Source organism: Balaenoptera musculus, chromosome 16, assembly GCF_009873245.2.
Source record: "Balaenoptera musculus isolate JJ_BM4_2016_0621 chromosome 16, mBalMus1.pri.v3, whole genome shotgun sequence".
Lineage (NCBI taxonomy): Eukaryota > Metazoa > Chordata > Mammalia > Artiodactyla > Balaenopteridae > Balaenoptera > Balaenoptera musculus.
The window spans coordinates 32,246,404-32,266,441 of record NC_045800.1 but is presented as its reverse complement, the minus strand read 5'-3'; the positions used below and the strand labels follow the sequence as shown (position 1 = coordinate 32,266,441).

Below are 20,038 nucleotides of genomic sequence, written 5' to 3'. Positions count from 1 at the left end.
CTATTATAATGGCTTCTTAACTAGTTTTCCTGCCTCCAGGGAATATCTCTTTGTTTAATCAGATTTTTTTCTCACTGTAAAGTTTTATACTTTTTGGGGGGGGAGGTCCCAAATATTTTCATTGAAGTTATTCCTATGTATTTTGAAAAAGTTTTGTATTGCTGTTATGAAAGTGATTTTTTTCTATTATATTAGCATATAGGGAAGCTGTTAACTTTGCCATACATTCTCTTGTATTCTGCCACTTATCAACTTTCTCATTTTTTCTAAAGTTTTTTGATTGAGTGTCTTGGAGTTTCTATGTATAAAACCTACCCTCTACAAAAAAATCAGTCTGTTGTCTCCTTTCCAATAGTTTTACCTCTAACTCTTTTACATGTCTTATTGGACCAACTAGAATTTCTGTTAAATACTAAAGGTGATCAACAACTAAATACTAAAGGCAATAGTGTGTTTCTTTGTTTAGTTTTTAGTTAAATTAAAAAATTTAAATAGCATGTTTATCTCAAGTATCAAAGTAATTGTTTTCTCTCAGTAATATGATATATAATTCTTAAAAATATTTCTTATTTATTTAGAAAGTGGAAATGAAAGAACCATCATGAAAAAGATTTCAAAGAGAAAAGACGATATTTTTAGAAAAGTAAGGTATTAATGGAGTTTGTAAGGATTTTGATTATACTAAATAGCTCAATTGTAAATGTAGGATAATCTTGAAAAAATGTGATATATTTGGTTCCATATACAAATCGTACAGTTCATATGTTAAAAAAATAATAAGAGAGTTTACAGATGAATTATACTCTTTGGTCTGTCAATTATGTAATAAAGAGTATTAGAGGTGAGTTATTTATATATTTATTTATTTATTTATTCCCTTATTTAAATATTTATTTCTCTGTTCTCTCAACCAGCCAACAATCCATTTCCTGCTTTGCTAAAAAAAAAAAAAAAAAAAAAGTTTTTCTTTTTTTAATCAATGAATGAGTGAAACATTTTTAGGACTGGTATCTACGTGTCACCTAGAGTAACTCCAATTAAGATTCATATTTTATTCCTGCCTTCTAGATGGGGATGGGAAGTTATGAAAAGTATATCCAGAATGCTGGTGAGATTATTGGGAATTGAAGGAGACATCTATCAATCACTTGCTTGGGTTGATGTCCCATCACACCTTCAAAGGTTGCTGTCTCCTTGGTCAAGAGTGAAGTTAGGTATTTTTAATTTTGTTGAGGAAAATACTGAAGGTTTAGTAAGAACAGAACATCTTAGTTCATACTGACCTTACTCAGTAGTTCTTAAGTGTGGTACAGGAACCACTGGTGGATTTGGAGTTCTTTCAGAAAGTCTATAGACTAAGCTCTTACAGTGATCATGTCAGTATACCCTGCTTTGGCTTTTGACACGAATCCATGTTTTTACTGTGATTGGAAATCTGATGTGTGTCTGCTTGCTCTTCCCACTCCAACTGCACATTAATTTGGTTAGCATGTACAGTTGTTATTTAAGGAGTCTTTTGCTATTCTATTTTTTCAACTTAAAATGAAAAACATCCATATTGTTCTAAAAAAAACATTTAACATTGCTAGTATGGTTTAATTTTAGAATATTGAGGTTTAAAAAGTGGTAAAAGAAATAAATGCTCATTTTAAAATATTGAATTTTTGATAATGGTAGTACATTCAATTAGAAATACCAGTAGGCAACTAGAAATATGGTATTCAGGAGAGCAGTCAAGGTTGGAGACAGATTTGGGAAGCCATGGGAATCCATGCACTCTCCAAATGCTTGGAATGTGCCCACATTTAGGCTATGAGAAGTGTGACCAAGAAAGGATACAAGGAATAAGTGGCCAGAGAGGTAGAAGGGTAGAGGAAAAGGATATAGAAAGCTTTTAGAAAGTTATCAGATGCTACAGAGTACTCAGGTAATAGCTAACATTGATGTAGTGTTGAGTTTCAAAGTATTTTCATATGTTTGATCTCATTTGACCCTCCTAAAAGGTATATGAAGTAGGCAGTATATGAACACTAACAACTATCTACTGAATTTTATCATTAAAAGGTTCTTTTTGATATTACAGAGAGCAATTTTTTAATTTAAAAATCTATCGTATATAAAGAGCTCATACCCATTGATAAAAGGATGAAATTTAAGAAAACAGGCAAAGGATATGAATTGTCATTTTAAAGGAAATGACTTTCAAAGGGCTGATAAACCTATGAAAAGATGTTAAATGCGAAAACAAAAAGATACAAGGTAACCCTTCCCCCCTTTTTTTGCAGATGTCAGAAGACACAGATAACATTGCAGTAGAAGAAAATGTAGGCAAGCATCTCCAGAAAGGTTCTCAATAAGTATACCACAGCTCTAATACTGTTGGACTTTATTTTTTAAAGATGTAAATGACTAATTCTATCCCAGGGTTTCATTTGGGAACACAGTTTCTTAAGGGATAAGTTCAAACAGAAACTAAACTTCCTATATAATACAAGTGGGTATAAGGAAATAATGGTAAAGTCAGTGCATGTAATAAAACTAAGTTTTGTTTTCTCTCTCTCTCTCTGCAAACATGGAGAATCTTTTCGTCTTCAGGCTATGTTAGACCATAAAGATACAGAGATACAGAACCTGTTTCAGGAAGTTTCCAGGTCTCAGGGAGAAAAATATATAAATAATGGTTGACTCCTGCTTCATTTATCCAGCAAATATTTATTAAGCACCTACTATGTGCCATCTGTCATTCTAAGTTCTGGGAATAGAGTATAAACAAACCAACTAATAATTTTTAAATTTTATCATGGAATACTGCAACTAAGAATGAAGATTCTCATGACCTATACTGATTTAGCTTTATGCTTACCCTTTATTTCCACCATTTTCTATTTAACCTTTAACTACTCAAAGGCAGGGAGAAGAAAAAGAAAAATACAAGGCAAAATGACCAGTAGGTCCTCCATTTTCTATTGTACCTAGGACTGCATAACCCCTGTCTTTCTCAATCCATACAGTAGATCATCTGGTAGATGAGAAGAAAATAACATGAGGCTTGGAGTACACATAACAGCTGGAGCCTTCTTTATACCCAGCAAGACTGTTTCATTTCCTCTAAGAGCTGGCAGTATTATACTGAATTTACAAAACTGACATAAGTAGTTAAAATGGGTGTTTGGAGACTTACCTCCCTTTTTTTCAGATTCCTTCCTCTTCAGTTTAAGCAAGTTGAAGTAAACTGGTTTTGATATTTGTATATTCTGTGGACTGTAGAGCAGTTTATATAGAATATTACTGTTTTCATGGATTTTTTTTCCTAAAAGGAAAAAGATAAAGGTTTGCTTATCTGAACCTTTTTTTTTTAGCCTGACTACAAAATTCAGTCCTGACCATGCATGAGTATTTATTCCAGATGGAAAAGGGGGAAGTTTCTAAGCTTTATTTTCTAGGTTCTAAGCTCTCATGGGGCAATGACCCAGTCTTCATAATTGTCATGATCCAAAGAAATGCATGCTATTTAATAAGTACTTTTGATGCTATTGCTGTTTAATTATATTATAAGAAAGTGTCATGAACTCCATATTATGTTGGCTTCTTGATAGATTTAAATATGGAAGAAAATCAAAACATAATAGAAACGCTGAGGGGCAAAGTAAGAGAAAAGCTAAAAAATGCCAAGGTAATATTATTTTTTCTTTCCTATTTTCAAATTTACTGTTTAAATCAACATATATCATGATAAACTTTTCTTTATCAAAAAAGAGCTAAAATTCTATTTTAATATAGCTCCTTAAATCCAAAAAGCTTCAAGTTATTTTCCATGCTTTCTATTTCCAAACTTGAAGCCAAGAAAAGTTAAGTGATTTGGTTATGGTAACTAAATTTGACATCTCAGGAGAAAACATGTATATACTTTTTAAAAGAAAAACATTGAGAAGTCTTTGTTTTTATCCATTTTGGGCAAAAGACTTATGAACACGATTATGTCTATATCTGTGAACATTAAGTTTTCCATACTATTTATTTACATTGTGTTTCAGATTAATCAAGGCAAAAAATCTTCAACTCAGCTGCTCATTGATAATAAGATGTATCAGTGGTCTAAGGTGAATAACTTCTTTAAAAAAACTTTTTAGAACAGATTTATTGAGGTGTACTTTACATAGTGAAAATTCATCCATTTTAAGCGTATGATTCAATGATTTTTAGTAAATTTACAGAATATATAATCAACATTATAATCCAATTTTAGACCATTTTGTCACTCCAAAAAGATCTCTCATGCCAATATTTACTCACTCTCTATTTCTACTTGACATTATTTCTTATCTTAAAAAATTATAATAAAATATTATAGGTGATCCCCGACTTACAGATTTTGTTCTGAAATACAATGTGTAATCACATATTTGAAACTTCAAATGACAAAATCACTCACATCTTGGGCGAACTGCATTATTTACAGTAAAGGCTAAGCAGCTTTAACAAAAAGATTCAAAGTAAAATGTCTTAATTAAGATAGAAGTTTTATTTCTCTCTAGTGTAATAGATAAGTAGTCCAGGCTACTAGGAGAGTTCTGCCATCTTCAACACTTAGTTTCCATCTCTGAGTCCAATGGCAAAACTCCTGTGTCTTCATTTGCTAACCAAAGGGAAGGGAGGAGGAAGAGAGCCATAGGATTGCAGATTGATCTCTTACGGGACAAGACCTGAAAATTGCACACATTATTTCCACTAAAAGGAACGTGGGAAAAAATGTCTCTGTATCCAGCTAAAAGTAAGTTCTATTATTAGAAATGGGAGAAAAGACAGCAATGAACAACTAGTCATTTCTACCATAAGCAATGAGAGTATTTTAAAAATACTCTCAAATTTTAAAATGTAAGGAATGTATTTTGGGTTTTTAAAAAACTCATCTTTGTCTTCACTGCAGGGTCCCTCTTGGGTACTTAGTAAAAATTAATTAAATTTAATAGTGAAAGCAGACTAAAAAAAGATGATTGTATACATGTTGTTCATTGAGCAAATGAATAAAAGTGAGCCTAACTTTGATTTAATTTAACTGTGAATAGTAAAAAATTAGAAGTTTGTCAAGATAAGTCCATTGAATATTAAGAAAAGAGGTAAAAAGGAAGAGAAATTGGCTTCTAAGAGTTTCCATTACAAATTGCTAGGAAGGGATATCTGCTCAGGAAGTTGAGGATTTTAGCAAATGATTTTGCAATGAGCAGAGACAGAGGGAAGTAAAAGTATATATGGACAATTTATATATCAGTATTGTTGAAAGGTACATAACTTTTAAAGTTAATGGGACAGCGATATTGTAGATACAAACAGGATGTAGGATAAGCTTTTGTATTTTACATATTTTTGAATTCTTTGGTTCCTAGAAACTAGCAGATTTCCTCCTTCCTTCTTTCCTTCTTTCCCTCCCTCCCTCCCTCTCTCTCTCTCCCTTCCTTCCTTCCTCCCTTCCTCCCTCCCTCCCTACCTTCCTTCCTTCTTTCCTTCCTTCCTTCCTTCTGATTCCTCTCCCAAACCTCTCTAAAAACAGTTCATTTAAATGTGTGTGACAAAGAAGTGATAGGTGATTTATATTTGAAAGATTCAGACTTGACAGTATTGAAAAATGAGAGCCTATTTATAAGCAAGTTCATCACTAAGAATATGCCACTTTTAATACTTTTAATTATCTCTAAGTTCACAAAAGATTATTGGTGGGGTGGGGTGATACTTGTATGTGAGTGCATTCATACATGAGAGCACCCAAAAACGGAGAGAAAAAAGAGTTTGCCCTGAGTCCACATTTTGATCTAACTGTAAGGTAATGCTCTCAATACTCTGACTAGAGTGAAGAGATAGATTGGGAAGATGGAGAAGATTTGGACCCTATATTTTTATTTTTTAATTTTAAAAATTTTCTAATTGAGATATAATTGACATATAACATTATATTACTTTCAAGTGTACAACATAAGGATTCAATATTTGCATATATTGGGAAACGATCACCACAATAAGTCTAGTTAACGTTTGTCACCATACGTAGTTACAAAAAAAAAGTTTTTTTCTTGTGATGAGGACTTTTAAGTTTTACTCTCTTGACAACTTTCAAATATGCAATATAGCATTATTAACTAGTCACCATGCTGTACATTATATCCCCAAGACTTACTTATTTTATAACTGGAAGTTTGTACCTTTTGACCCCCTTCACCCATTTTGCCTACTGCCCCCTGCACCCCCTGCCTCTGTTAACCACCAGTCTGTTCTCTGTATCTATGAGCTTGATTTTTTGTTTTGCTTTTTAAAAATTTCACCAATAAGTGAGATCATATGGTATTTGTCTTTCTCTGTCTGACTTATTTCACTTAGGATAGTGCTCTCAAGGGCCATCCATGTTGTCACAAATGGCAAGATTTCATTCTTTTTATGGCTGAATAGCACTCCATTGTGTGTGTGTGTGTATGTGTGTAAATCTTTGTCCGTTCATCGGTTGATGGACACTTAAGTTGTTTGCATATCTTGGCTATTGGAAATAATGCTGCAATTTTATTGTTTTTTTTTTTTTAAATCACAGTTACCGGACCTTAAAAACAAAACAAAATACAAAAATAATTCGTGAGCCAAACAGACTCAAAGTTAAATATAACTTGATACTATCTCTCATACTGCTTTTGGTTCTTGAATAAGATACAGTTACTATTACCATATTACAGAAAACTACTTCTTTCCCTTAAAAGCAGAAAAAGCTTTCACTTCAACACTGAATACTGGTTTACCATTGTTTAATCTGCAGACTGAAGTCTCACTGGATGAAGGTCTTTCGTTTTTTATCCTGAGTGGTGAAGAAGACTCAACTTTAGGCCAGTCTGCAGAGCAGGTTGGATTTGTTTCCCTTCCTCCTACATCCTCATTCTCAGGAAAAATTACTCTTTATTAAAGGCATAGAATGAAATACTTGATGGGAGGTGAAATTTTTATTATTGAGCTGCCTTCTCTTTGAATTGAGAAGCTGCTCATAATAATAATTCCTAACATTTATTGAGTGCTTACTGGATGCCCAGTGATATTCTAAATTTTAAATGTGGATTGTCTCATTCAATCCTCATAATAACCCTGTGAGGTAGGCATTATTATCATCTCTGTTTTATAGGTGAGGAAACAGGCACACAGGGGTAAGAATTGATAGAGCCGGGAAGTACAGGCTATCAGCTCCAAAGCCTGTGTTTTCTTTTGTTCCTCCTGTTCATTTCTCCAAGTGCCCACGTTGTTCTCCATAATCTCTATTACTCTTCATTGATTCCCCATTCTTCATCCCTCCTTGTACAATCCCAGACCCTTCTAATTTCTGTCAGTTCTTCCCAAACTCTTCAGCCCACTGTTATTCTCGGGCCGTCCTTTCCTCCAGTCCTAATCAGTCTCACTGGTCTTTCCCATCTCCTGATTTGTCAGTCTCATTGGTCTCCCTTCTGCTCCTATTCCTCTCAACTTTCTCCATTCCTCTCTACCTTCAGATCTCTCTACAGTTTCCTTGAGCCCCCTCCTGTATTTCCAGAGTTCTACCCAGTATCTTCTGACACCTCCCAGTCATTTCCAAATCCTTCAGGTCCTCCTTTTGAATTTCTCTTGGGCCCCCCTTTGCCTTTCTACTTACTTCTCAGTCTCTTCCATTCCCGTTTCTTTGTATCCTGTATCCTGCTCCAGTCTTTACATTCCTTTTGTTGTTGTTGTTTGTTCCACAGAAAAGAGTTTTATCTTTAAAAAATCTAACAAATTTAGTATATACATTATAAAAACTTAATGCAGAAAACCATGAGGAAGAAAATAAAAATCATGTGACATCCCACTGCTCTGAGATAAACCACTATTACCATTTTTTCATACTGTTCTCTATGCTTATACCCATATATGCACACACAGACTTTTATATAAATAGAATCACAGTATAGCAATTCCGTTTTTCCAATTGCTCAGCCAAACCTTGCTGTCATCCTTGGATCCTCTTTTACTCACATGCCTCATATCCAGTTTGTCACAAATCCTGTTGGTTCTACCTTCAAAGTATCCAACCCACTTCCAGAACCCAGCCCACTTTTCATCACCTCCCCTGGCACAGCCTAGTCTATGCGGCCGTAACCTCTCATCCAGATCATTGCGATAGTCTCCCTTTATTTTTACTATTGCCCCAACAGTCTATTTGGTATACCATACAGTAGTCAGAGTGATTCTGTTAAAATCTAAGACAGAACATTTTTTTAAACACCTTCTAATGGTTTCCTATCTCACTCAAAAAAAAGCTGAAGTCCTTATAGGGGCTTCCACGGCCCCCTTAGTACCTCTCTGACTTCCTTTCTCACTAGTTTCCCCTTCTCCCACCCAACTCCGGCCATACTGGCCTCCTTCCTGTTCCTGCCTCAGGGACTTTGTACCTTTTAACTGTCTAGAAAGCTCTTGTCTTACCCTTATGCTCTCTCCCTCACTACCTTTGGGTCTCTGTTCAAATGACACATAATTAAAAATACTGCCTGAAAACCTTATGTAATAGTACCCCCCAACCCCCCATCCCAGTATTCTCTAGCCACTTATCTTGCATCATTTTTCTTCATGACATTTATCACCACCTCACATGTATTTCTGTCTCTGTTTATTTTCTTCCTTGAACATATTAGGCACTCCATATTTGAGTGAATATTGAATAAATGAGTATCAAACATGCACATGCTCTGCCAAGTCACCTGATATCCCAGAATCCCATGATATAGGCTAAGGAATGGACTTTTCAGGGGAAACAAGAGAAGGTCCACCCAGCAGAGTGCACCAGGGCGAAGCGCTGTGGTTATGGCTGCTTTTCCTTCTCACAGGGAAGACATGAGAGAAATTAGGTCAGTGGGGCAAGTAGACTATTTGGGCACAAGGAAGTCCAGGCTTGGATGTGGGTTGTTTAGAGAAGTTGTTTGGAAAAGCCATCTGCCCTGCACCTGGTAAGTTTGGGGACAATGGGAATCTACTGTCCTCATCACAGGGAGGGAAAGCTATTGTTTTGTGGGAGGCTGAGTGTGACTGTGGCTCCTTCCTACTAGGAGAAAGGGGAGAATATCTCTCTTTCTCTCTCTCTCTCTCTCTCTTTTTTTTTTTTTTTTACCACATCATACTCAGGTGCATTCATTTAGACTTATGCATGGAAAATTAGGTGGTTGCCTTCTGACCTCATGCTTCATGTCACATAACAGCTAACAGCACAGACACTGGTCTGCTGTGAGCTGCATAGTGAAGACCAGCAAGGTGATTGTATTGGTTGAGATCATAGCTTGTCTCAGTCTAAAAATATAGGTAGATGTAGTGGGGTAGGATTCATGAAAGAGACCTACATGGTCATAAATAAAAGGCTGGGATCCAAAGTGAGAGCCTGACATGACTCAGCCATCAGGGCAGACCTCAGCTCTGAAGGCAGGTTGAAAGCCCTGGCCCACACCAGGCGTGCGGTGAAAGTAGCTTGGTAATGGGACCTACAGCAGGAGCAAAGAGCCCCTCTTTGTCTATGATTGGAATATTCAAAGAGATCCAAATCTTGCTCCTAGATATCAGTGTCATATCTTGTTTGACTTCTGAAAATGATGCCACAAAGATTTCTGGATATAAAATACTTTCTTGATTTCATGACAGGGATATAGGGAAGGTATGATGATGTGATGACTTGATATGAACCTAGGTGATGCTTAACCATGTTACTCACTTAATTTTGTCAGAGTTGATCAAGGCCATCTACGGTTATCTATTCAATGGAATTCTATTATTAATTCTTTTTATTTAATTATTTACTCCTAAATGTATGTTTTTGAAAATTAAGGGATTTTTATTTGCATGACTCACATACTCTGTCTCCTTCTCTCTTTCAACATATGTAGATTTTAAGTTAGACAACTAAAGTCATCCAAAATAAATTGGTGATTTTTTTTTGAAGAGACTCATATAAAATTTCTGATATGATATAAAAGTATACATTTTTATATTTAGTAATATATCTGTTTCAATACCTACGTTCAGATTGTTTGTAACTTTTATATATCATATTTCAGAAATGTATCATAATCAATCACACTGCCACAGACTTCTATTTGTATCTTTACTTTTCTTTCTTTTTTTTCTTAAATATCATCCAGAAAACAGCATGACTACTCCACATCACCTTAGGTAGTACTTCTTTCTGAATGGTGGAAAAAAATGGGGCTGAAGACCACATGGCTTGATGTCTCTAGACTTTGCCCTACACTGTGAATTCTCAACAGTTGAAATATCATAGTCCAATATTTCAGAACATTTTCCATAGGAGAGGAGAGACTTGAATTGTAGTTCTTTTTCAGTAGTCTTTCATTGAGAATTTCAATGAAGGGCTATAGAAAAATCATATTTTATAATATTAAGCCTTAAATGAGTTCCTCTGTGTTCAATGAAAGTTCATTGTCACACAGTTTCAGCTTGAACTTGAACTGGGTGGCATAGATCAGAAAGACTTCACAGCAAGATTCTAGTACCTTTCATTTTTTTTTTTTTTTTTTTAAATTTATTTATTTATTTATTTTTTTGGCTGTGTTGGGTCTTCGTTTCTGTGCGAGGGCTTTCTCTAGTTGTGGCAAGTGGGGGCCACTCTTCATCGCGGTGCACGGGCCTCTCACTATCGCGGCCTCTCTTGTTGCGGAACACAGGCTCCAGACGCGCAGGCTCAGTAGCTGTGGCTCACGGGCCCAGTTGCTCCATGGCATGTGGGATCTTCCCAGACCAGGGCTTGAACCCGTGTCCCCTGTATTGGCAGGCAGATTCTCAACCACTGCGCCACCAGGGAAGCCCTAGTACCTTTCATTTATCTGCATGTTAATCATTGAGGACAAGCATGTATACTTATTTTTCTTTTTGGTATTCAACAGAGATCAGTAAATGATAGTTACCACAAACACTTTTCACTTGGTGATAATTTACAAAACTTTGCTGAGGGCCGAGATGAAGATTTTATGGAAGAAGTCATTTTCCTAGATTTACTTGAAGTAAAGGCTGCCGATTATGAAGATGATCAGGAACAAGTAAAAAAACAACAGGCAAATATTTTTGTTCCAAGCAATTCTCCGGGTAAAGTTTTTACAAGAAAATATTCAAGTCATTAATGAATCATATTGTAGGATAATAGCTTCTTTGTATGCTGGATAGATAAAAAGTACTGATTTAAAATTATAGAAATTTTTCTATATTTGTTCTTCATGCTTTCTCTGAGTTAAAGGGAATTGGTTTAAAGAGCTCATTCATTGTGTGTGTGTGTGTGTGTGTGTGTGTGTGTGTGTGTGTCTGTGTGTGTGTCTGTGTGTATAGACTTTCTGCTAGGCTTTAGTGGTAGACTATATGATAGTTCCCTTTTGCTTCTTGTTTGGTCAATACCAGTTTAATATTTTGGACTTTAAAGTAATATCTAGGTTTTGTTATTAAGTGATCAACCAACTTAAACTGCCAAAAGATATGATGCCACGCATTTTAGAAGAAGAAGGATTCTATGTTCACAGAAAGCCAGAAATATATAAAAAGACCTGCAACAAAATGGAAAACCGCCTGCTTAAACTAGAAGAGGCAAGTTCACTACCTAACAAGGGAAACCACTCACTGATGGTGTGTTACATTTGTTTTTAGTGTAATATTTACTTACTATATTCTTAAATATTTTTGATAGGGGAAGTGTTGGTTTGAAGAAAGTGGAGAAATAATGTCATTACCTTCACCTGTTAGACGGTCATGGAATTTCAGACTAAACATAAGTAAGGAACCTTTAAATCCAGCACTGAAGACCATATACAGGAAGGTAACCAACAACAGTTTATTTATGATTATGGTTAGAATTCTTGTAATATCAATTATAACTTATATACTTATTTTTGTGGTGTTAATTCACCTTTTAAAGATATTAGTAAGTCTAGTAAAGGCAAAACTATGATGAAATATTAATATCCATTAAAATTATGTTTTCAAGGAATATTTAATGATAGGGAGAAGTGCTCAGAATAAAAGTTAAAGTTAAAAAAAAATGCAAAATTTCATATGATCCTGATTTTATAAAAATAGATAACGAATGAATGAATGAATTTATCAATGAATAAATAAGTACGTACATATATGTGTATATAGATAAAAAGACTAAAAAATATATCATAGTTAATAACTATCTCTGGATAGTAGGACATAGGATTATTTTTATTTTCTTTGTTATACTCTTTTCTATTTTCTCAATTTCAGAAATGAATATATGTTATACTTATAATTAAACTAATTTATGTGTATTCCAAAAGACATTATGAAAATTAGCAGTCCATTAACCTAATGAGAAGAAATACTTAGACAGAAATAGTTATGTTAAAAATTTGGCTTGAAAAAATTTAAATAAGAATTTTGTACAGAAACCTAATTGCTCAATCACTTGCATTAACCATTCCATATATAGGAAATATGGCTGTAGGTAGATACAAAGTGGAAATGATACTTCCTAAAAATACAGTTGACCCTTGAACAATGCAGCGGTGGGGCACCAACTCCATGCAGTCAAAAATCTGCGTACTACTCTCTCTGCCTCAAAAATAAAGAAATTAATAAATTACTCATCCAAGGGCAGGAAGCTGAGACAGTTTGGGTAGACTCAGGACTCAAACGCTAGTTCTTTTGATTCCACACATTGTGATCTCTAATCGAACACCAACTTTTCCCCACACTTAGTTAATTTAAAGATCTGTAAAATGAAAATATAGATACTGTATTTATTGAATAAATCTGTGTATAAGTGGACAAGCTCAGTTCAAACCCATGTTGTCTAAAGGTCAACTGTACTTACAGGACTTCATTCTCTATTCCCTCTGTTGCTTTAAACCTGTGAGTTACTTCTCCTCTTCTAGTAATTATATGCCTTCTGTAGTTAATGCTTTTTCTTTACAGTTGCCATTCTGTGTTTCTTGCATATTCCAGTAGCTGCAACATTTTAACAGCAAGAGCACTTAGTTCCTTATAAGGCTGTTACTTCTCAGCCTCCATAGGAAATGAGATTTCTCCCTAAACTGAAGAGATTTATACTTTTGGAGGTCTCTTTCTCTTTCTGTAACATGTGAGGATCTTCTTTCTTTATGATATATGCTCTCTTTCTTCTCCACAGTTTCTATTTCTTTCCCAGAGAGACTAGAAAATTAAAAAAAAAGTCTTCCTTATGTTGTAATATGTTTTTTATATCTTTATACCACTCATAAATTTCTTTCAGGATTTTCTAAAAATACACCAAAACTTTTTGCTGCTAAGAAAATCTTTTACCATTTTACCATGCAAAATGCATTGAAGCTTTAATTAATTGTCCTACTTTTAAAATTAAAGACATATACAAAGATTTTTATCATGAATGAGTGTTGACATTCATCAAATGCTTTCTCTAAGCCTATTAAGTATTGTAATAGTATTTTCTTAACTTCTAATGTGGTGAATTACACTGATTTTCAAATATTTCTGAAATAAATCCCATTTGTGATGCATTTTCTTTTTATGTATTACTGAATTTGATTTTCTAATATTTTGTTCAGGATTTTTGCATACATGTTCCTGAGATAAGTTTTTCTTTGATTTTTCTTCCTTGTAATGTTCTTGTCAGATTTCCATCTAGGTTACACTGGCTTCAACACAATTTGGGGAGTGTTCCCTCTTTTTCTCTTCTCTGGGAGAATTGTATAAGATTGGTGTTATTTCTTTCTTAAATGTTTGGGAGAATTCACTGCTGAATCCATCTTGGCCTGGAAATTTATTTGTGGGAATGTTTTCTATTATAAACATATTTTTTAAAAAATAAAAGACTGTCCAATGGAAGCACATCCTGTGTTTGTGGATTGGAAGACTTAGTATTGTTAAAATGTCCATACTACCCAAAGCAATATACAAATTCAATGCAATCCCTATCAAAATCCCAATGGTATTTTTCACAGAAATAGAAAAACAGTTCTCAAATTCATATGGAACTTCTAAGGACCCTGAATAGCCAAAACAATCTTGATAGAGAAGAGCAAAACTGGAAGAGTGACATCATCATTATGTCAGAATAAGAGTTTTCTACCATCTTTCTCTCCAGAGAACACTGATTTTGACAATCACCCATGGACAAGACTGCCATTATGGAATTCTGAGAGTCCAGTGGAGAAGTTCCAGCACACCATTGAAGTAAATGGTCTAGAATTCTGGGTTGGTTATTATTCTTCTTTTAGCACTTTGAAGATAACTTTCCACTTATTTCTGAATCTCATTGTTTCTACTGAAAAGTCAGCTTAAAGTCTTACTTTGGTTTTCAGTTTTTCTCTTTGTCTTTGGTTTTCTACTATAATATGTTAAGGTGTAATTTCCATTGTAATATGTTAAGGTATGCTTTTTCTTTATATTGATCCTGCTTTGGGCTATTAAGGCTTCCTTAATATATGCATCCATGTTATCCATCCATTTTGGAAAATCCTCTGCCATTATCTTAGCAAATACTGCTTCTGCCCTAATCTCTTTATCTTTGTGTTCTGGAACTTCAAGTATACATATCCATTTTATCTTCTGCTTTTGCATTGTTTTTATCCCTTTCTCCCTCTGGTTTAGTCTGAATATTTTCTGTTGCCCTGTCTTCTAGTTCACTTAGCTAACTTTCTACTGTGTTTAATCTCCTGTTAGATCCATCTAACGAATTATTTCCCCTTTTTCATTTATTTTTTACTTGAAAAGATTTCTCTTTTTTTTACCTTAAGGAAAAAGCATTCTGTGATCTTTGTTTTTGTGTTCCTTCTAATTTAGGCTTAATATCTAAATACTTTTAAAATTTTAAATTATTTCTATTACTCTATTGTTACCTCATTTCTGAGTTTTCCAAATTCTGGTTTGTGTTCTTTAATGTCATAAAATTTTCTTAATGTCTTTTGGCTTGTTTTGTAAACCACATTTCTATTTTTATGTTTTTGAATGTCTTTCTGGTATGCTTTGATTGTGGGGATATTATATTACTGTTTATTCATTTTTATTATAGAACCTTTGTATAGATTTAATCTTGAGCCTTTTCTGCTGTTCATTCTTATATTAAATCAGTTTTCCTGAAATTTTAGGAAAAAAGCTTGTTTCAGATAACTTTTCTGATGTCACAGAATTCTGTTGTTTTTGTGTAGTGTTAAACAATATAGTGGCTGTATTCTCCTTCCCAGATTTTTTTCTGTACCTTCTATTAATCTCTGTGGTGTCCCTGACCATCTCAAGTTTTATTCCACTTCCAGTAGTTTCTCTTTAGTGTGAAGCCTTGTCATAAAACTTTCTAGGGAGTAGGCTTCCCTAGCTGCTTCAGAATTCCTTGCTGTAACCCATAACTGGAGTAGACAAAACCTCTAACAGTTTTAGCTGCTGGCTTTTTTTTTTTTTGGATGCATTGGGTCTTTGTTGCTGTTTGCGGGCTTTCTCTAGTTGCAGCGAGTGGGGGCTACTCTTCGTTGCGATGCACGGGCTTCTCATTGCGGTGGCTTCTCTTGTTGCGGAGCACGGGCTCTAGGCGTGTGGGCTTCAGTAGTGGCGCATGGGCTTAGTTGCTCTGTGGCATTTGGGATCTTCCCGGACCAGGGCTCGAACACTTGTCCTCTGAATTGGCAGGCGGATTCTTTTTTTTTTAACATCTTTATTGAAGTATAATTGCCTTACAATGGTGTGTTAGCTTCTGCTTTATAACAAAGTTAATCAGTTATACATATACAATATGTTCCCATATCTCTTCCCTCTTGCATCTCCCTCCCTCCCACCCTCCCCATCCCACCCCTCTAGGTGGTCACAAAGCACCGAGCTGATCTCCCTGTGCTATGCGGCTGCTTCCCACTAGCTATCTATTTTACATTTGGTAGTGTATATATGTCCATGACACGCTCTCACCCTGTCACATCTCACCCCACCCCCTCCCCATATCCTCAAGTCCATTCTCTAGTAGGTCTGTGTCTTTATTCCCGTCTTGCCACTAGGTTCTTCATGGCCTTTTCTTTTTTTTTTTTTTCCTTAGATTCCGTATATATGTGTTAGCATACTGTATTTGTTTTTCTCTTTCTGACTTACTTCACTCTGTATGACAGACTCTAACTCCATCCACCTCATTACAAATACCTCCATTTCATTTCTTTTTATGGCTGAGTAATATTCCATTGTATATATGTGCCACATCTTCTTTATCCATTCATCTGTCGATGGACATTTAGGTTGCTTCCATGTCCTGGCTATTGTAAATAGAGCTGCAATGAACATTTTGGTACATGACTCTTTTTGACCTATGGTTTTCTCAGGGTATATGCCCAGTAGTGGGATTGCTGGATCGTATGGTAGTTCTATTTGTAGTTTTTTAAGGAACCTCCATACTGTTCTCCATAGTGGCTGTATCAATTTACATTCCCACCAACAGTGCAAGAGAGTTCCCTTTCCTCCACACCCTCTCCAGCATTTATTGTTTCTAGATTTTTTGATGATGGCCATTCTGACCGGTGTGAGATGATATCTCATTGTAGTTTTGATTTGCATTTCTCTAATGATTAATGATGTTGAGCATTCTTTCATGTGTCTGTAGGCCATCTGTATATCTTCTTTGGAGAAATGTCTATTTAGGTCTTCTGCCCATTTTTGGATTGGGTTGTTCGTTTTTTTGTTATTGAGCTGCATGAGCTGCTTGTAAATCTTGGAGATTAATCCTTTGTCAGTTGCTTCATTTGGCAGGCGGATTCTTAACCACTGTGCCACCAGGGAAGTCCCCTTTTACTCTTTTTTTTTAAAATTTTTTTAATTTATTATTTATTTATTTATTTATTTATTTTTGGCTGTGTTGGGTCTTCGTTTCTGTGCGAGGGCTTTCTCCAGTTGCGGCGAGTGGGGGCCACTCTTCATTGCGGTGCGTGGGCCTCTCACTATCGTGGCCTCTCTTGTTGCGGAGCAGAGGCTCCAGACGCTCAGGCTCAGTAGTTGTGGCTTACGGGCCCAGTTGCTCCGCGGCATGTGGGATCTTCCCAGACCAGGGCTCGAACCCGTGTCCCCTGCATTGGCAGGCAGATTCTCAACCACTGCGCCACCAGGGAAGCCCTACTCTATTTTTATAACACATTAATAATAGCTACTTTAAAGTCCATATCTGGTAAGTCCAATATCTGGGTCCCTGAAAATCTGTTTTTATTATTTGTTCTTCTCTCTTGATTTTGCGCTTTTAGTCCTGTCTTTTATTATAGTTGGTATTTTTTTTATTATATTCCATATATTATATATGAAAAGTTGTAGAAACTCTAGATCATATCTTCTTCCAGAAAAGTTCCTTCCTCTACTTTTAGGCATATTGAGTGGGGATAATCATCTTAATCCAATCAGGGACTTAACTGATTTCAGACTGGGTTGCAGTTTTGTTAAGGCTCAATCTGTATCTAAGTCTTCTGTTTACCTAATCTCTTCCCTGCTTGACTGTAACCAGGGTAAGGTTTTCTTTTTGTTTTGTTTTTTTAAATCACTAGCACATATCCAAATGCCTAGCATATAGCAGACACTCAATGAATACTTATATTATTTGTAATGGAACTCATCACTTCAGTAGATGTAAGCTTTTAGGGTCCTGTATAATTTAGAAGAGAAAGACACCAGTTGACTGGCATAATCTTAGAAAATCCTATTTTCTGCATGGTGCCTATCACACCCTGAGAGCCTGGCAATGTCTCTGCCTCATCGTAATTCATAGTATAACACATTTACCAAGATTTTATAAATGACCCCCTCACCCCCACCCAACAGTGCAATATCTTTCTGTTTTTCCCCAGTTTGGTTACTATAAAATCCATCTCCATTAAAAAATTAAAAAATAAAAGGATAAAAGAGGAAGGAAGGGAAATCCCATATTTATTTTATCTTGTTTTTTGCTGTTACATGACATAACTTTTGCACGTTATGGTGACAGTGTGTTTTATTTAAATTTTGCTCAAGATATAGCACAGATCTTTTAACATAGTTATCAGAGACCATTGCTCTTGGAGAAGGAGATCCTTGAAACAATGGCAGTTTGCTGAATGAATGAATGAGTGCATGAATAACTGAATGAACAAAGCGATGATAAGTAAATGCAGAAAATATAATTTTTGGATAAACATTAACCACTATCCAGATTAACCTTTGTAACCATCTGGAATCCCAAGTTGGAAACCATTGGGCTGAACAAGTAATTTTTCCTCAACTGCGTCTGTTCTAGCTTCATCCAAGCTAATTTCAGTATTTCATGGATTCTTAGAGTTGGGAATAAACGTAAATGTCACTTCACCAAGCATATAAACTGACTATTAAAATTCATTCTGTAGCAGCATCCTTAACAGGTAATGTTCTCAAATTAGTGTCACACAAATGCCTCTGCCTGCCTTTCCCTTCTGTCTTCTCTACACTTTTTACTCTGCTCAGCCAGCCATGGAGGCCAGGTTCATTTGGGGTTTCTCACTGGAATAAAAATAACATAAGGTCCATTGAAGCAGAGATAATAGCTCCCTGAGTATCAGAATCCTCTCTTTGCTGTTGCCTCGGCCAGGTACTTTAATACTCTGTCATACCTCTATTACCCCAGGTCTTATTTGCTTGTTTTTTGTTGACTAGTTTTGCCTAATTATTTACTATATGCCCTTTACTCCTTCTTCTGGCATTCCTCTTATACATTTACCTGGATTTTATACATGTGCATGAAAAAGTTACGTTTACGCTACCCTGTAGTTTATTAAGTATTCAATAGCATTATGTCTAAAAAAACCCCAATGTACATACCTGAATTAAAAAATACTCATTTGCTAAAAAATGCTGTCATCTGAGCTTTCAGGGAGTCATAACCTTTTTGCAGTAGTAGCATCAAAGGTCACTGACCACAGATCACCATTACAAATATAATAATGAGAAAGTTTGAAATATTGCAAGAAGTACCAAAATATGACACAGAGACGGGAATTGAGCAAATGCTGTTGGACAAATGGCGCTGACAGACTTGCTCAACAAAGGGTTGCCATGAATCAATTTTTACAAATTAAAGAATTTGTAAAAAAACCCGCAACATCTGAGAAGTACAATAAAGCAAGGTACAATGAAATGAAGTATGCCCGGATCTAAAACTATATGGCCACTATATTTCCAGAATCACCCATCTAATGAATTCTTAATTTCAGATATTTTCAGTATATTTTTAGCTTTAAAGTGTTCATTTGACATTTGATTCTTCTGTATATATTCCAGTTTTCTTGTGGAATGCTCCATGTTTTCATCTTCTCATCTTTTCATGTATTTTATCTTTTACTCTTTTTAAAACACATTAATAATAGCTACTTTAAAGTCCATATCTGATCAAACTCCAATATCTGGGTCTCTGAAAATCTGTTTTTTTAACTTGTTATGCCATGTAACAGCATGGATGTTTTTGTCCTTTCATCTGGTTTTTGATTCATTGTTGCCTAGATTTTTGTTCTTATGGTCTAACACACTTACCTAGTTCTAGAAGTTCACATAATTCCTTCAGTCAACTGCTGCTTTTAACCAGTGTCATGGAGCTTACTATCTCCCAAGAGAACTCATTTCAGTATTAGGCAGTTCCAATTGTTTATTGTTTTCTGTGTGAATTAAAATCTGCCTCCTGGATCACTATTGCTCTTTTGACTTTGGCCATAAAGAACTCATAAACTACTTCACTTATGTGACAGCTCTTCAAATATTTGAAGCCTACTTCCACCTTTAGCTTTTGCTTTCCAGTCTAAACTTGCTTCCTTTGACTATTGTTGGATATTCCGCCATCTCAGTTACCCTTCTCTAGCATCTGAGCACCACAATCAGTAGGTATTGAATAGGACAGGACCAAGGGCAGAGGCTTGTGTTATTCCAGTAGAAACCCAAAGTAAGTAAGCAACATGGCTATTCGTCCAGTACTGAATCTGCTTAATAAGACAGGCATCTCTAGCTTAGCAACTTGAATTTCCAAAATTATTCAGTTATAATTTGGTTG

At 35.3% G+C, this 20,038-nt stretch overlaps 1 protein-coding gene across 1 annotated transcript in view; it reads left to right on the top strand.

Moving 5' to 3' along the window:
* The first annotated feature begins 601 nt into the window (after nt 1–601).
* Nucleotides 602–20,038, top strand: part of CC2D2B (coiled-coil and C2 domain containing 2B) — a 99,416-nt gene continuing 79,979 nt past the window's right edge. The window contains 9 exon segments of the mRNA XM_036828981.1: nt 602–643; nt 2,286–2,346; nt 3,597–3,673; nt 4,035–4,093; nt 6,021–6,039; nt 6,794–6,877; nt 10,920–11,118; nt 11,471–11,607; nt 11,708–11,836. Coding sequence (XP_036684876.1) covers nt 602–643; nt 2,286–2,346; nt 3,597–3,673; nt 4,035–4,093; nt 6,021–6,039; nt 6,794–6,877; nt 10,920–11,118; nt 11,471–11,607; nt 11,708–11,836 — 807 coding nt within the window.